At 44.6% G+C, this 14,837-nt stretch overlaps 1 protein-coding gene across 1 annotated transcript in view; it reads right to left on the bottom strand.

Moving 5' to 3' along the window:
- ND-39 (NADH:ubiquinone oxidoreductase subunit 39) overlaps positions 1-14,837 on the bottom strand; it is a 79,406-nt gene that overhangs the window by 38,536 nt on the left and 26,033 nt on the right. Inside the window, exons 5-6 of the mRNA XM_050182747.3 lie at positions 9,466-9,628; positions 808-916 (exon numbers count right to left, since the gene is read on the bottom strand). Of these exons, the coding sequence (XP_050038704.1) occupies positions 808-916; positions 9,466-9,628 (272 nt within the window). The remainder of the gene's footprint in view (positions 1-807; positions 917-9,465; positions 9,629-14,837) is intronic.

Below are 14,837 nucleotides of genomic sequence, written 5' to 3'. Positions count from 1 at the left end.
GCCAACCATGGTGCTATGGCAGAGCTGGCACGAGTTACCTTTCCCGGACAGCACTCGGTGTGTACATGTTTTCCTTTTGTCTGTCGGCCCTTTTGTTAGGGCCTCAGACTTGAGCTCGTGTACGGTGCCTTTACACCTATGGGAAGTGCACAGCTGAAGTTGCTCCTTTTTCTGAATGCTAAACCGAAGAGCAGTGCCTGGTGCTCACATGTGGTCATACTGCGCCGAGCCGCACTTATCAGAGGCCCAAACCGACAAAGATAGCCCAAGCTCTCACAAGTGGGCCCAGTCGTTATTGCGAGAGTAGGCAGCACAGCTGCGGGAGACTTTTGCTAGCGGCATGTCTGCACAGAGCCATTCTCCTGCAGCGACGTGCTAGGAGCGCCCTTGTCTGTACTTGTTGACCTCGGCGTGGGAGCCCCTTTCCAGTGCTAGCCCGAGACCGGGCGTTTGTGCAGTGTTGGGTGTCGCCAGAGACAAATAAACTGTTTCCGAGAACTTAGGGCAATTGTGTTTTCTTGCCTGCACAGCACCCAGTGCCCCCTTTTGCGGCCCGAGCTCGCCACTGTGCGTGCCCTAAATTATGCAAGGCAACGGCTGCAGCGGCCCTGTGGCTCACTACGCCTGAACCCATGGTGGTCAGAACACCTGTGAGATACGAGACTCCCACAACTTCAACTTTTATTTCACGCTGCGCATGGAGCATAAATACACACAAAGAAAAAAGAATTGCAACCTAACTGCATGCAAATTAATGAATTCCTTTGTTTACTTCCTTAGTTTACTTACTTACTAAAACTTACTTACGGTTGGACACATAGTATTGCAGGAAGTGGTCCCCATGCGAGTACATGTCTGCAGGACGAAAAATTATGGCTCCAGGAAATGCCTCCCTGACCACCTGCTCTCCAAGCCACTGCATCAAAAACCCAAACAGTAAATTGATAAACTTGCTGCGTCCTGTGACGGTAAAGGAACTGCTGTATTTCAGGAACTGCTGTAGACCATTTCAGGCAGCGTGCAGTCCTACCTTGATATAATTAAACTGAGCACTACAACAGCAATTTCAGCACACCCATTCTTTGTCGCAATCTTGGATACACTGTTACCCAGCAGATAATCTTTTACGTTTTTATGTTTATCGGCACATGTGAGAGTGACAATGCGGACACGTGCACAGGTTCCCGAATGAAATGTATGTATGTTGCTTGCTTTCCAAAAATAAACAGTTGGCAGTCTGTGCTCATGGTGTGGTGTGTGTCTCTTTCTTGTGCCCTCGTTTTTTCACGCAGTTGTAAGAAACGTCTAAAGCTATGAGCCAACTAGCCCGTCAGAACATCCTACTTCAACTTCAAACACACTGTTAGCCAATCAACCCAGTAAATGTCATCGACTTCGAGTGTACTAGAGCATGTGCTTGCTATGACACCTGATATGTGTAGTTCTGTTGACCATCTTCTAAGTCTGAGTAACCATGCCCTTCATTTTGTGGCAAGTGTACCAGTTAAGCATCATAGAAATCATCCCCAATTTTTTTTTTTTTCTGTGTGAAAATAATGATATGTGAAAAATGCAAAAGACATTTAGTAATGTAAGAAATACTTTTTATGTCACAAATCATGGAATTCACCACTACAATGAATCGGGAAGCTCCTAGAGAGTAGTCCGAGGCAGGGTTCTCTATCTCTTCTTGCTGTTTGCCTGGAATGCTGCCGATGATGTGCACTTTCTGTCTGCGTTAACCACATGACGGCTGTCTTTCTCAGTTGCTCTCCTACTGCCTATGCAAGTTTGCTGCACGTGCAGCTCACGCAGTTCACTTGTTCACAGGGTTCACTAGTTAGGCACTTCACCTTGCGCTCTGTTGCTGAAACTGAGGAGAGTTACGCTGCTTTTTCACATGCTTGCTGCTCGATGGTATCTTGGTCAGCCGCCGTGAGATACGCCCTGTCGATCCTCACGTGTCCAGCCGAGTGCGAATCTTCATAGCATATATGCCCATAATAACCGCCGCCCCACATTCTTTTACTGGTGTGTCCGCTGTATGGCCACCGTACGCTGTTGACATTGCTAGTGGCACCAATGTTTTCCATCACTCAGGCTGAGCACCAACGCCATCGGCCGCTTTCGGGACCACTGCAGTGGCAGCCATTATGATCGCCTCTTCCCGTGATGTTGCACACAACTTCTTGGTTGCAGCGCTGTTCCGCGATGTCTGTAAGTCTGCCGGTCCGACAAAGTCATTGCCACTGGCAGTTGCGACGTATCTTCTAACTGCACCGCACGTTTTCATCGACACTTGCCAAATTTATGCACTGTACGAAATTTCTGTCCACAATTTGGCATCACGAGAGGTCATGACTACGCTGAGCGATGGTTTAGGCAAAAAGGCATCGCTGATGCACAGCGACCCTGCAATCCAATTCAGAAAGTGTTATTTAGTTATGTGACAGTCACGGAACAACAGGACACCGGGACTGTATCTCTTGTTCTTTCCAGGTTGGTCCCTCCTGAAGCAACCCTGAAGGTTCATTCTTGGCAAAAAAGCGAGCAGGAAGGACACACTTTAGAATGAGACCAAAATGGTGGTGTTCAGTTGATCAGTTTAGAAACTGTGAGCAACGCGAATGGGGCATTTTCGGGGTGTCTTGCAGATGAAAATGAGCGCATCGGGTGATAATTATGGCATTCTTTTGCACAAAGACGCGTTGCTTCGCGTCAATTTTTTGCCAACATGCACATGATGATGTCTAGATTGCAAAAATAATAAAACTGAAAAATCGACTTTTTAGATATTTTTTCGTTTCCAAGGCCAGTGTACCCCCTTAACTGTATATACAGCCTTGCTTTATCGAATATATGGCCATGTTCATTGAAATGGCTGGCTACTGCTCTAGGTAAATTGTGTTTCACATCTGTGTTATGGCCATTGAGTCTTGTATGAATTCGTTGCCCAGTATCTCGTATGCATTGTTTTTTACAAGCGGAACATTCTAGATTGTGTGGGGATGCGCAACTCACGCTTCCCCTGATATGTTGTTTTCCCGCATAGCTCCCGTCTTCTGTAATCCGGCTTCGCCGCGTGACGGCGGCGGTCGGTATGCTTGCACGGTAGTACGAGATGGCACAAATGTGGCTTTGCTAATGCTGCCTAACGGCGGGGTTACTTGGGTGCAAAAAGGAGAAGGCTCTTCCTTTTTGGCTCTGGGGTCAGCAAGCAGCGCGGACATTCTGCGTGTGCGCCGATCCATGCTTCTGCGAGATTGTCTCGCGGAATGGACGAATATGATCGTTCGATCGCGCCACCGTTGGCGTGACCATACGCACAAATGACCAGGCGTTGGTGTCCAGCATGGGGCAAATATATTCGCTCATTATCCAGTCGCGGTGAGCCGTACTTCCACGATTTGTCGCGTGCCCATCGGCATGTTTTGTGGACAGCAACTCGGCTAGCAGGCATTGATCTATGAAAGGTGCAATAAATGCCCTTGTGATTGTTTGCACTACCGTGTTGTCATTCCTTTGTTTCAAGAGTACGGGTGAGAACCCCACAACTCTAGAAATCTTTGATGCGCAGGTGGAACTCAAAGTTGCCTTGTGAAAATAATCCAACGCTGTACTTTTAACTACAGAGCATGCCTCAGCAAGCCGCATCGAGTTCAGCCAATGAGCTCGTTGCAGCATCTCGCGGCAGCAGCAGAATTTATGCTACATAACCGCACTTTGATGAAGACACTTAATGAACTTAATGAATGAACTTAACTTTTTGAAGACACTTAATGCTAAAATAGACAAATATCATAAAGAAGTGCTCTCAGAACTTTATACAGTAAAGGAAATTCAGATGAATCTGGAAAAGCAAATGACGGATTTAAATGACAGGTTGACAGCTGTTGAAGAAAAATTAGAAGCAACTGAGAACTGTGCTGAGGTAGAAGTTGCCCGAGCAGTAACTGAGGCTGTGGGTAGGGAGACGGCCTGCATTTACAGTCGTTTTGATGAACTTGAAGATCGGTCAAGGCGTGATAACCTGATATTTTATGGCGTTGTTGATGACCGGACAGAAACGTGGGCTGCATCTGAAGAAAAAGTGCGGGACATAATTTCTTCAGCACTGAACATGAAACTGCCGAATGAGGCCATATCTCGTGCCCACAGACTGGGAAAGTTTTAAGTTTTGGCCAAATAAATGCTGTCCGATAATAACTAAGTTAACTAGTTTTAAAACAAAAAAGCGAAATATTTTCCTCAAAATCCCAAATGAGAACAACAGGCATCACTGTAAGGGAAGATTTTTGCATTTCCACCCGCACAGCCCGCAAAAAAACTAATCGAGTGTGGAAAAGCTAGCGATGAACAGTTTTCAGAACGACACAATAAATTGGTAATCAAAAAGAAGGCTTATATGTACCACACATCTACTAACAGTGTTTGTGAGATTGAGTCTAGAATCGAGGCTGATGAATCATCCTTGCATCCTTCTCAAGCTGCCGTTCCATCTTCTGCGCATGACCCACCTCCTGCACAGCTAAACTCGGACACACACCGCCTTGCACCTGATATTAATCTGCTCTTTTCTAACATACATAGTGTTGTAAATAAACATGATGACATATCTTCCCTAATTGATGCATGCACTGCCGACATTGTCACTTTAACAGAGACCTGGTCATCATCAAAAATATCCAACAAAGAAGTATTCGAATGCCAACAACAATATTGTATCTATCGGTGTGACCATGGTACTAGATTAGGTGGTGGCGTGCTTATTGCAGTGGCTGACAGGCTCAATTCGTTTCACATTCCTCTTTCTTCCGGTTTAGAAGCAGTCTGTGCAGGAATTAGAATCAACCACCGCAATGTTATTTTTTGCGCATGTTATAGGCCACCGACCGCTTCCTCAATGTTTTGCACTGAACTTCACGACCTGCTTAATGCCATCGTAACAAGGTTTCCACACTCACCCATTTTCCTAATGGGGAATTTCAATTACCCCAACATAAACTGTTCCTATCCTGTGCCAACTGTATCCGACTCATCCAGTGATAGCAAGGCTTTTCTCGATTTGTGTTTTGATTTCCATCTTACTCAGCTGATTACTCAACCAACTCAAACTACAGCAACCAGTGCTAACATCCTTGACTTAGTTTTGACTACCGCTCCCGATCTTGTCAATTATTTAAGTATGTTGCCAGGGCTTAGCGATCATTATTTTATTCATTTCCAGCTTAAAGAAAACGTCAACCGTCCCAATAGCAAACAAAAATACATTCGAGACTACAGTAAAGCTGGCTATGCATCAATAAACACACAACTTGAAGCTTTCGTAGAAGACTTTATGCCGGACTATTACACTCGGACCGTTGAACAGAACTGGTCGCTTTTTAAAAATAAAGTTAATCAATTAGTACAGAAATACATACCCCTCCGAGTTGTCTGGCGTAACGATCGAGCAGCATGGTTTAATGCATCCCTAAAACATATCTCCAACAGGAAGAAGCGGCCGTTTCGTCAAACTAAAAAATGGAACACAACTGATAGCTGGCATGCGTATCAACAGGTTGCTTCACTGTTTAAAAACACAGACAAAGAAGCTAAACGCGTTTTCTTTTACAATACACTTCCACCTCTGCTGACTGAAAATACTAAAAAATTTAGGAAAACTGTCAAGGATTCCGAATGTAACACAATATCGTTAACTAATGTAAATGGTGCTGTTGTTCCGCAAGAAGAATGTCGTTCTGTACTTAATGAAGTGTTTTCTAAATCATTTTTGAATAACATGTTGCCCTGTGCTTCTCTACCTGAAGTTGTTAAGATGAATTTTGCTCAGGTGGAGCCCTTGTTAATTGATTACGATGGTGTTGTGAACTTAATTCTTAAGTTAAAGATTTCGTCATCGTCAGGAATAGATGATATTAATTTTAAGTTTTTGAAAAATACCGAAGTGTACTCATTCATAATTTTGTGCAACATCTTTTCGCAATATATTTTGTCGTGCTCATTACCAAAAGATGTTAAAGTCGGCAAGGTGGTTCCATTATTTAAGTCTGGCGACGTGCATTCACCTTTAAATTACAGGCAGATTTCTCAAACAAGTGTGCCGTGCAAAATTCTAGAGCATATAATTTACTCTAATCTCATCAACTTCCTAGAAACAAATTCATTTTTTTCATCTCGTCAGCATGGGTTCCGTAAATCGTTTTCCTGTGATACTCAACTTATTTCATTTACACATGAAATCTGTGCCATGTTAGATAATGGATTTCACATTGACACCATCTTCTTAGACTTTTCTAAAGCATTTGATCTCGTCTCTCGCCAATTATTTTGTCTAAAATTAAATACACTCAACATTGACCGTAATATTATCTCATGGATTGAACACTTCTTATCCAATAGAACACAATTTGTCTCAGCTAACAATTTTGACTCTTCGCTTTGTCCTGTCAGTTCAGGGGTGCCGCAAGGTTCCGTTCTCGGACCCTTGCTTTTCTCATTTATATTAATGATTTACCTAACTGTGTAGCGTCCTCCATAAGGTTATTTGCAGACAATTGTGTCATTTACAGAGTAATATCATGAAATTCTGACACTCTAAAACTACAATCTGATATAGACAAGGTAACTAACTGGTGCGACACTTGGAAAATGCGACTTAACAGCCAAAAGTGCAAACTAATGAGGATTTCCCGCAATACTGCTTCGTCTAACCTATCCAACTATCACTTGAAGAATCCTGTACTCGAAGAAGTCAGTTCCTATAAATACTTAAGCATCCACATAACATCTAATTTTTCCTGGCAAAGACACATAAACCACATCACTAACAATGCTAACCGTACGCTTGGTTACCTCTGTCGCAATTTCTCTATGGCACCCACTAACTTCATAAAGCTTAAAGCTACTTCTATACAAAACATTAACACATCCTAAGCTTGAATATGCCTCTTCTGTATGGGGCCCTGGCTTGGATTACTTAACAAATGCAATAGAATCTACACAAAATTGCAGCGCACATTTTATTCTTACTAACTATTCTCGGACATCAAGTGTAACATCTATGAAGGCTACTTTAAACCTCCCTCTCCTCTCATCCCGTAAGAAGTCAGCACGCTTATCACTGCTGCACAAAATTTATTATTACAATCCGGAATTAAAAAGTGAACTTTTGTCCAAACCAGCACACATATAATTTCGTACAGACCATCGCCATAAATTGAGCGTTCCACACTGCGCACGAACCTATATTTTTATTCATTTATTCCTAAAACTACCAATGAATGGAATCATCTGCCGGCCTCAATTGTTAACATAACCGATGCATCTGCTTTTAGAACTACTATTGAAAAATACTTTTGTTAATCCGCACTTTCTAATTTCTTTATTATTATACCCTGTTATCTGCGCATGCTCTGTATTTCATTCTACTCCCTTCTGTAACGCCTTCGGGCCTTGAAGGTACAATAAATAAATAAAAATAAATAAATACGTAGTAGCCTCGGGTACATGCAAATGTAGTGCGTATACCAAGTACAGCACGTTTACTGCGTGCAGGGCAGCGCTTGAGTGCGCACTCACACTCATATGCTTTAGTCTGGTGATGCAGACCGGCTTTGTCCTGCTGGACCGACAGACAGTAGCCACGTGCAAATTGCGCATAGCCAAGAGCGGCCAGCAGTAAGCATGCGCTGGCAGGCGTATGCATGGTCCGACTTAAGTTTGGCATTATTGAGGGCTGGTTCAGTGTTCAAAACTAATCGAAATTAGTGAGACCTGACTGCTATGACACAGATAGCAGTGTGGCCAAAAGTTTAGTCCCTACGTGGGCGGCAGTGCCCGAGTGAGCAAAGGATAGTTGGCTTCCTTCGGAAGTATGTAATTCTCATCGAAATTCTAATTGCTGATTTTCACTTACTTTAGCCCATTTAGTAAACTGCGTCAATAAATATACAGACTAGCAGTAGGAAGAAGCCCACTGATCCAAACCTCCTTCTTGGTTGATGTCAGCTATCAGTCAATAGCAGCCATGTATGGGAATCTGCTAAATGACAAAATATGACACCTGCCGGTAGCTTCGAAAAGGGTGAGGACAAAGCTTCATTTGAAAAGAGAGTGTTTGAAAAAACATTGACTTCGTGCTCCACTTCTGAGCTCTCTGTGCCGCGCACAACTGCAAAATTCACAGCAGTGTATGCAATCTGTGGACTGCTTTTCATCAAGGTCGGTGGGTGGTATAGGAGTCTAACTGGTACAGCGCAACATAGAAAGGAAGAAACAAGCCGAGCCAGCCAGATGAAGGAACAGAGCGCTGACTTCCAACTGGTGGCAAGTTGCACGAAATATATAGCTACAAAAAAGCATCAGGGCATGTCGTCACGCACAATTCTGTGACTCATGATGTTGTAGCCTTTTATCGGTGTGACGTTTCGTGAAGTGTTGTGACATGTCCTGATGCTTTCTTGTAGCTATATATTTCGTGCAACTTGCCAATAAACCAGGTGGAAGTCAGCGCTCTGTTTTTTCATCTGGCTGGTTCGGCTTGTTTCTTCCTTTCTACGTTGCACTGTACCAGTTTTAGAATGCAATACCAACACGCCCAATCCTAAACCCTAGTGGTTCAGGGCCCCTTTAAGTTCCTATTTTTCAAATCCCTAATTATTCACATGCTATTACTCCTAATTATTCACAGTCCTTACATGCTCGAAATATTGGCTGAACTGTAATGCAATCAATTAATTCTGGGGTTTTATGTGCCAAAACCATGATTTGATTATGAAGCATGCTGTACTGGAGGATTCTGGATTAATTTTGACCACCAGGGGATGTTTAACTTGCCCCCAATGCACAGGACAAGGGCATTCTTGCATTTCTCCCCTATCGAAATGTGGCCACCGTGGCCGGGATGAACTGTAATGCACACTGCGCTGTTTCTTGGTGTGCATGCAACTGTCTGTGTTTCTTTCATTTTCAATGAGTAATGGTGTAGAATATTTGTTCTCCCTCTAAGAACCAGATTAAAGAAGGAAAAGGAGCAATTATACGTGTGCTAATGTGGCAGACAGAAGACAGAGAAGAAGACAAAGTGAAAGAGTCTGCCATGGACTGGTTTATAGTAACTGTAGGACCCTGCAAGTAATTTTAATGCAATTTGAGTACACCATAATCTCCACGACCTCTCATTCTACAATTGGTTAAGTTTTTGGGGAGGGATCACCAAACTGCAAAATAATTTGAAAACATTTAGCATTTCCAAATATCTAAATTTGGTTGCAAAGGTTCAATTTAATATATTCTTCACTTAGAAGGCTTTGCATATTTACACAATCCTACTTTGTAGTGCTCTAAATGGCTATGTATATAGCTTGTCTGTCTCTTGCATGCATTATCAATTCCATCTTGGGTCTGTTGTCAGAAATTGAGGCATTTCCAAACAAAGGATCGTTTGCGCAAGAGGGCTCTTACCTTGCTGGCATAGAACTTCGACCCTCCAAACTTGATGATGGCCTTGGGATTCTCCGTGGCATTAAGAGCAGAGAAGTGGATTAGCTTTTGTACACCACTCTCTCTAGCGATGCGAGCAATCCTTTCTGCACCTTTGACATGGACTTCGCTGAATGGGAAGTTGCTATACATGAAAAGGGGGAAGGGGGTTGTCAGAGCACACGAGACTATCTCTTCTGGTACACAAGCAGGCCCCTAAACACACATCTGGCTCCAAATAGCAGAATGAGTGCTCTCGAAAAATGCGTACATACGTAAATACAAACTGCCATTTGTATTTCATGCATTGAAGGCAGCTGGCAGTTGTGAGAATGGTAATATCTATTACAGCTTAAGGTACTGGAATCCTGAAATTCCTCTGGCTCGGCTAGTGGCTTTGCCTGGCCAAAATGTACTGAGCACAAGATGCAGTGGTGCACTTGGCACAGTGTTGTTGCAGAGAATAACTCCCCAATCCTTTTGCAATCTTCAAATGCGCTTGGATAATGGTGCCATCTAAGGTTTCAAATGTGCCATCGATAGCCTCGAGATCACAAAAGCAGTGGCGCTACAATGCTCTCTCACAACGAATGTGTAGGAGACTTGTGTTTACCTGCTGGAATGACCTGACTTAACTATGCGCGCATTAGAATGATGGACAAAAGTTCCACTTCTACAGTCATTGCGTGCATGCTGCTTGACGCTATCTAAGATTGAAAGATCTCCCACTGCTGTCTTTACGTCACTGGTATCCAAAGCAGTAGCTTTATGTTTCTAGTGACCATGCATGAAGATAACCTTGCTTATCTGATAAGCCCAGTCAGCAACATGGCCCGGCACACACTAATACAGGAATAGGCCAGTAACTTGGAATCGTCATTCTAAACATCACCATGTGTCTCCAGAAACAACCATAAAATGACTTAAAACAAAGTTTCTGGAGAGGAGAGACAGAATACCCACAGATGAAGCAGCCCTGAGCAAACTGAGCAAATGAGCGTGCTTGCAGATTGGCACACAAAAGAAGCAGTCACCACTCAGTACTTTCTAGAACAAGGACAAGGAGAACAAGTGCTCCACACAATGAGGTGCTTATCCAATAGATCTGGAGGCCTTCATGAAGAAGACATGCTGCAATTACAGAATGCATTACTGACGTCTAGGCTCAAACATCATGTTCCATATATCAAGCATAACTGAAAGGATAAACATCAGCTGGACACACTTATATGCCAAGCCGCAAAGTTAGCCGTGGAGGTACCTATCAACACAAGCACACAACTGCTCACACAAACAGGAAGCTACATCACATCAGAAAAGAACATCAGCGTGCAGTATCTTAGTAACACACCCGGGCAGAGAAATCCTTTATGTCCTGGGTTTAGTATCTATGGCAACACTGCAACCAGAACTGTGCACTATACTGCCAAAAGCAGTTGCACTTGTAAACATTTAGCCAATTGCTAAACAAATGAACCCACACAAACATGTCAGGAACTGTAGAAATAGGGTGCTGTAATAGTACGAGAAACACACATAACATGCGAAGATGAAACAACTCTGGCATGCTAGCCGTGTCCGCCATGTTACTAAAAGGGCAGCAGTTCAGAGATCAAGCTGGGGGATAAAATGCAGGAAGGCACCTTGATCCCTACAAACAAAGCACCCACACACAGAACACAGATGCCAGCACCAATGATAGGGCCTTGACAATAGCTGTTGTACACGGCCTCCATACAGGTTACATCACAGCAATCGTTCGAATTATTGAACAAGCCATCTGTGCATTTTTATTTACGAACTCATAAACATACTTTTCCGGATACCAACAGACATGGCCTGGATACCTGGGCATGACGGCTTATCAGGAAAGGAAAGACGCTAACCTGCTCGTCCACACAACACTGCACCAGGCACCCAACATTCCTGGCCAAGCCCAAGCAACCTTTGAGCCTATGAGACTTCACTTATGCACTTATCAAGAGGATAGAAGGATATTTGCCAAGATCAGTAACAAGTTAAACTGAAGATAACGTTCATTTCTTAGACAAACGTTTCACCAACACAGGCTCGCCTCCACCTGATATGCGGCTGTGCCAGCGAAACCCCAAGCATATACTGTGGACATGCCACACACTGTCACTCACCACCCTCCCGAACCTTACTGTAACCCCAAACGCTGGACTGCCAACTCAAGTCACCATCTGGCACACTTCATTAAGCCAGGACTAAGGAGATGCTATAAAAGATCCCAGTCATTTTATGAGAGATTTCTCTCTCTCCATGTTTCAGCAGAAGTGTGCTCCTGCTAAATGCCCACAGGAAAGAACATTGCCATAGCTATGTATTTCTTGCTGCATATAGGTGTATGCAGTTCGTGGTTTTGAATTGTGTTTATGGGCTAAAAGAGTGTTTGCAAAAGCACTATGAGCTTTTAGGGATTAAAGACAACTCATTGTAACCTCACGAAAAACATGAGGGGCTCAATCACCAACACAAACATTATGTACATGTAGAGTGGTCACACAATAATTTTCTATGCTCTTTTTTAAGCCCAGCAGGTATGGTGCAGTGGTAACCGTGGTGTTGAACATATTTTTTCTTACCAGAGCAACAGTTAAGAAAAGAATCAAACATGCATGCCGTCACAGCAAATACAAGACAGAAAAGAAGAGATTTAAAGGGACAGCATCCACCATGGACAGTTTTTCAACTATTCAACTCATAATATATGTGTACAGTCGCCGACCGTTTATTCGGACCTCACGGGGACTGCGGAAATGTCCGAATAAACAGGCGTCCGAAAAAGCAGATTAAGAAAAAAAAGAAATCCTTTATTTTCACGCACTTATTCGGGCTCAGCAGTAGGCTTGAAAAAATCATGAATGCGCCGTTGCACGCTGTTCCGTTTACGCGTAATCAGATAAGCCTGAATCTCGGAGAAGGTCGTACGGTCACTATAGACAGCTGAAAGCACAGTCACTGCTTGTGCATGCTCCGCATGCGACGGCAACATAGCACATGGTGCGTCATCTTCAGACTCGAAGTCATCGGCCGGCAGTGCAGCAGAAACCTGACGAATGATCTCGCCATCATCGAGTTCTGCGTATGTCAGTACAGTAGCGTGAGCACCTGTGAAACTGTCAAATGAAACGGTGTCCGGAACCACTGCACAGGTCTCGGCAGAACACTTTCGGCGTCAGTAGGGTGCACATCACAAGGCAACAAATCCTAGGCTCTCGGCACCCGCTTGCCGGCATTCCCCAGCGCAGTCTGAGCAGGCACTGTCGGTGCCATTAGACACTTGACGCTATGTTTCCGTACGCCACGTTGCATCACCGCAACCTCGACACAGCACACAAAGCAAACATCACCACGCCAGCACGCCGATACCAGTCGCACAAACGAAAAACGTGGCCTACTCGCAGCGTTGTGCACGAAGAAACAAACAAATCAGCTGCTGGATTGTCTTGACATGGCTTACTAAGCTGAGACTGGAAATGCTGCAGCCACGAACCAGGCAGAAACGATGATGATGAGCGTGGATTTGCAGTAGCGCCACTTTGTGGAACAGCAAGGAGGCTTCGTTCAAAACAAGAATGTACCGACTGCTGATAGCTTTGCGCGCTGTGTTCTCGCCACTTACTTAGAGTTGAAGAGAGACACGTGGGCCCATATCTTGAAAGCAATATGAAACAATGGCAGAGTAGGGCGTAAGCTGAGAGGTCCGTGAGCACTGTGTTCTTCCTGCTTCGTTGGCGTTGAAGCGAGAGGCAGCACAAAGGTGAATTCGCTCGCTGCTGCGGGTGCTATTTCAAAAGAGGTTGTCTTACGGGATGGACTGTCAGAGGGACAGACGGCTTTCTCGTTGGGTAAGCACAGAAATGCTTATGCATAGAAAACGCAAGAAAAAATGAGATAACTGGGAAAATGTACACGCCTGTCACTAAAAAATTTGGTAGGCTCAACTGTAGGTGGCGTCTACATAATGCAAAGTGTTGCGCAAATTGTTGCAGCACGAGATGCTGACGGGCACCACACTGGTAGGGCCCGAGTGGCCGTGGAGGTGCACTGTCGTTCTTACAGCTTCTGCAAGCATACGTTTGCGCTCCTCGAATTCAGCCCAGTTGAGCAGCTCCTTCAGGTGGGAATTTAGTGGGAAGTTCTGACGTGAACATTCAGCAAGAGCAGCTGCGGCAGGAGATGCCAAAGTGTGTTGAGCTAGTGGGGCCCTGAGTGGCCCAAGAAGTGCTTTGTAGTGTTCCTATCGAGTGTTTTAAGACGGTGAGGGGGAATAGAAACGAAACCAAGGTGGTGGGCGATGCTGGAATATCATGCTGCCAGAGCAAAATATAATGCTCACTTCATGCCACTTGCGGCAGGAAACGGCAGCATGCTGGATTATTGCCTATTAAAAGCATGCAGTACACTTCCAATGGCACTATGCCCCACGCATTGTCAAACAGATAGGCGATGGCGCTTATCAGACTAGGGTTGATGGCGCTTATCAGACTAGGGTTGGCAGCGACAACTGTGAATGCGACGTGTGCCTACCCATGAGGAGATTTGCTGGTACGGGAAGAGGAAAGTGAGTGCACGTCGGCATTTTCAAGTGACATGGTCGGATGAGTGCTACAGGAAAGCTGCTGTGGCAGGCTCCTACTGCAATATATCGCGTGTTGCCAAGCGCCTTTTCTTCTTCACGTGGGTACTAGCAACTGGAAAACATATCATATGACTGCAGTTCAGTGATGTGCTCAATGTAGGTGTTGAAAGATCACATATTCTGGGAAGCTATCAACAGCCGAAAAAGAAGCGTAAATGAATTGGGAAATTTTTTGTGTTCTCAATCACGAATGTTTGTGCTGGGAGATGGTATTGACACAATGATGTGGGGCTACCGTACCGCGGAACGGGGCGCGCAAAGGCTGGAGCCATGAAAGATGACAAAGCACGTAAGCTGCACGCTCTTCTTCTGGCCCGCCATTAAAGAGAAGTGTATATTTTGTAAGACTCCGTCTTCAATCTACGTTACATTTTTCTGGTGGTGGTGCTGGGTACATGCTACCAATCCCAGATCGAACGTCGTCTACAAGCCCAGTACGAAGTCCGGTCGAGCCGACTCCTGTTCACGTACGGACAAGCCATCGACTTCAAGGACTGCCACCTGAGCACGAGCCTCTACCCAATCGAGTCAGAAGGATGAGTACATCAGTTCCGTCTTCTTCCTCAACTGCGCCGACGGAGGTCATCCTCAACCAGCCACGAATCCCCACATCCTTCCAGGGGGACACCTTCGAGGATGTAGAGGACTGGCTCGATCACTTTGAGCGTGTCGCAGAATTCAACGGCTG

The sequence above is a fragment of the Dermacentor andersoni genome, chromosome 4 (assembly GCF_023375885.2).
Source record: "Dermacentor andersoni chromosome 4, qqDerAnde1_hic_scaffold, whole genome shotgun sequence".
Classification (NCBI taxonomy): Eukaryota; Metazoa; Arthropoda; class Arachnida; order Ixodida; family Ixodidae; genus Dermacentor; species Dermacentor andersoni.
This window is presented reverse-complemented; position numbering and strand designations above follow the sequence as displayed.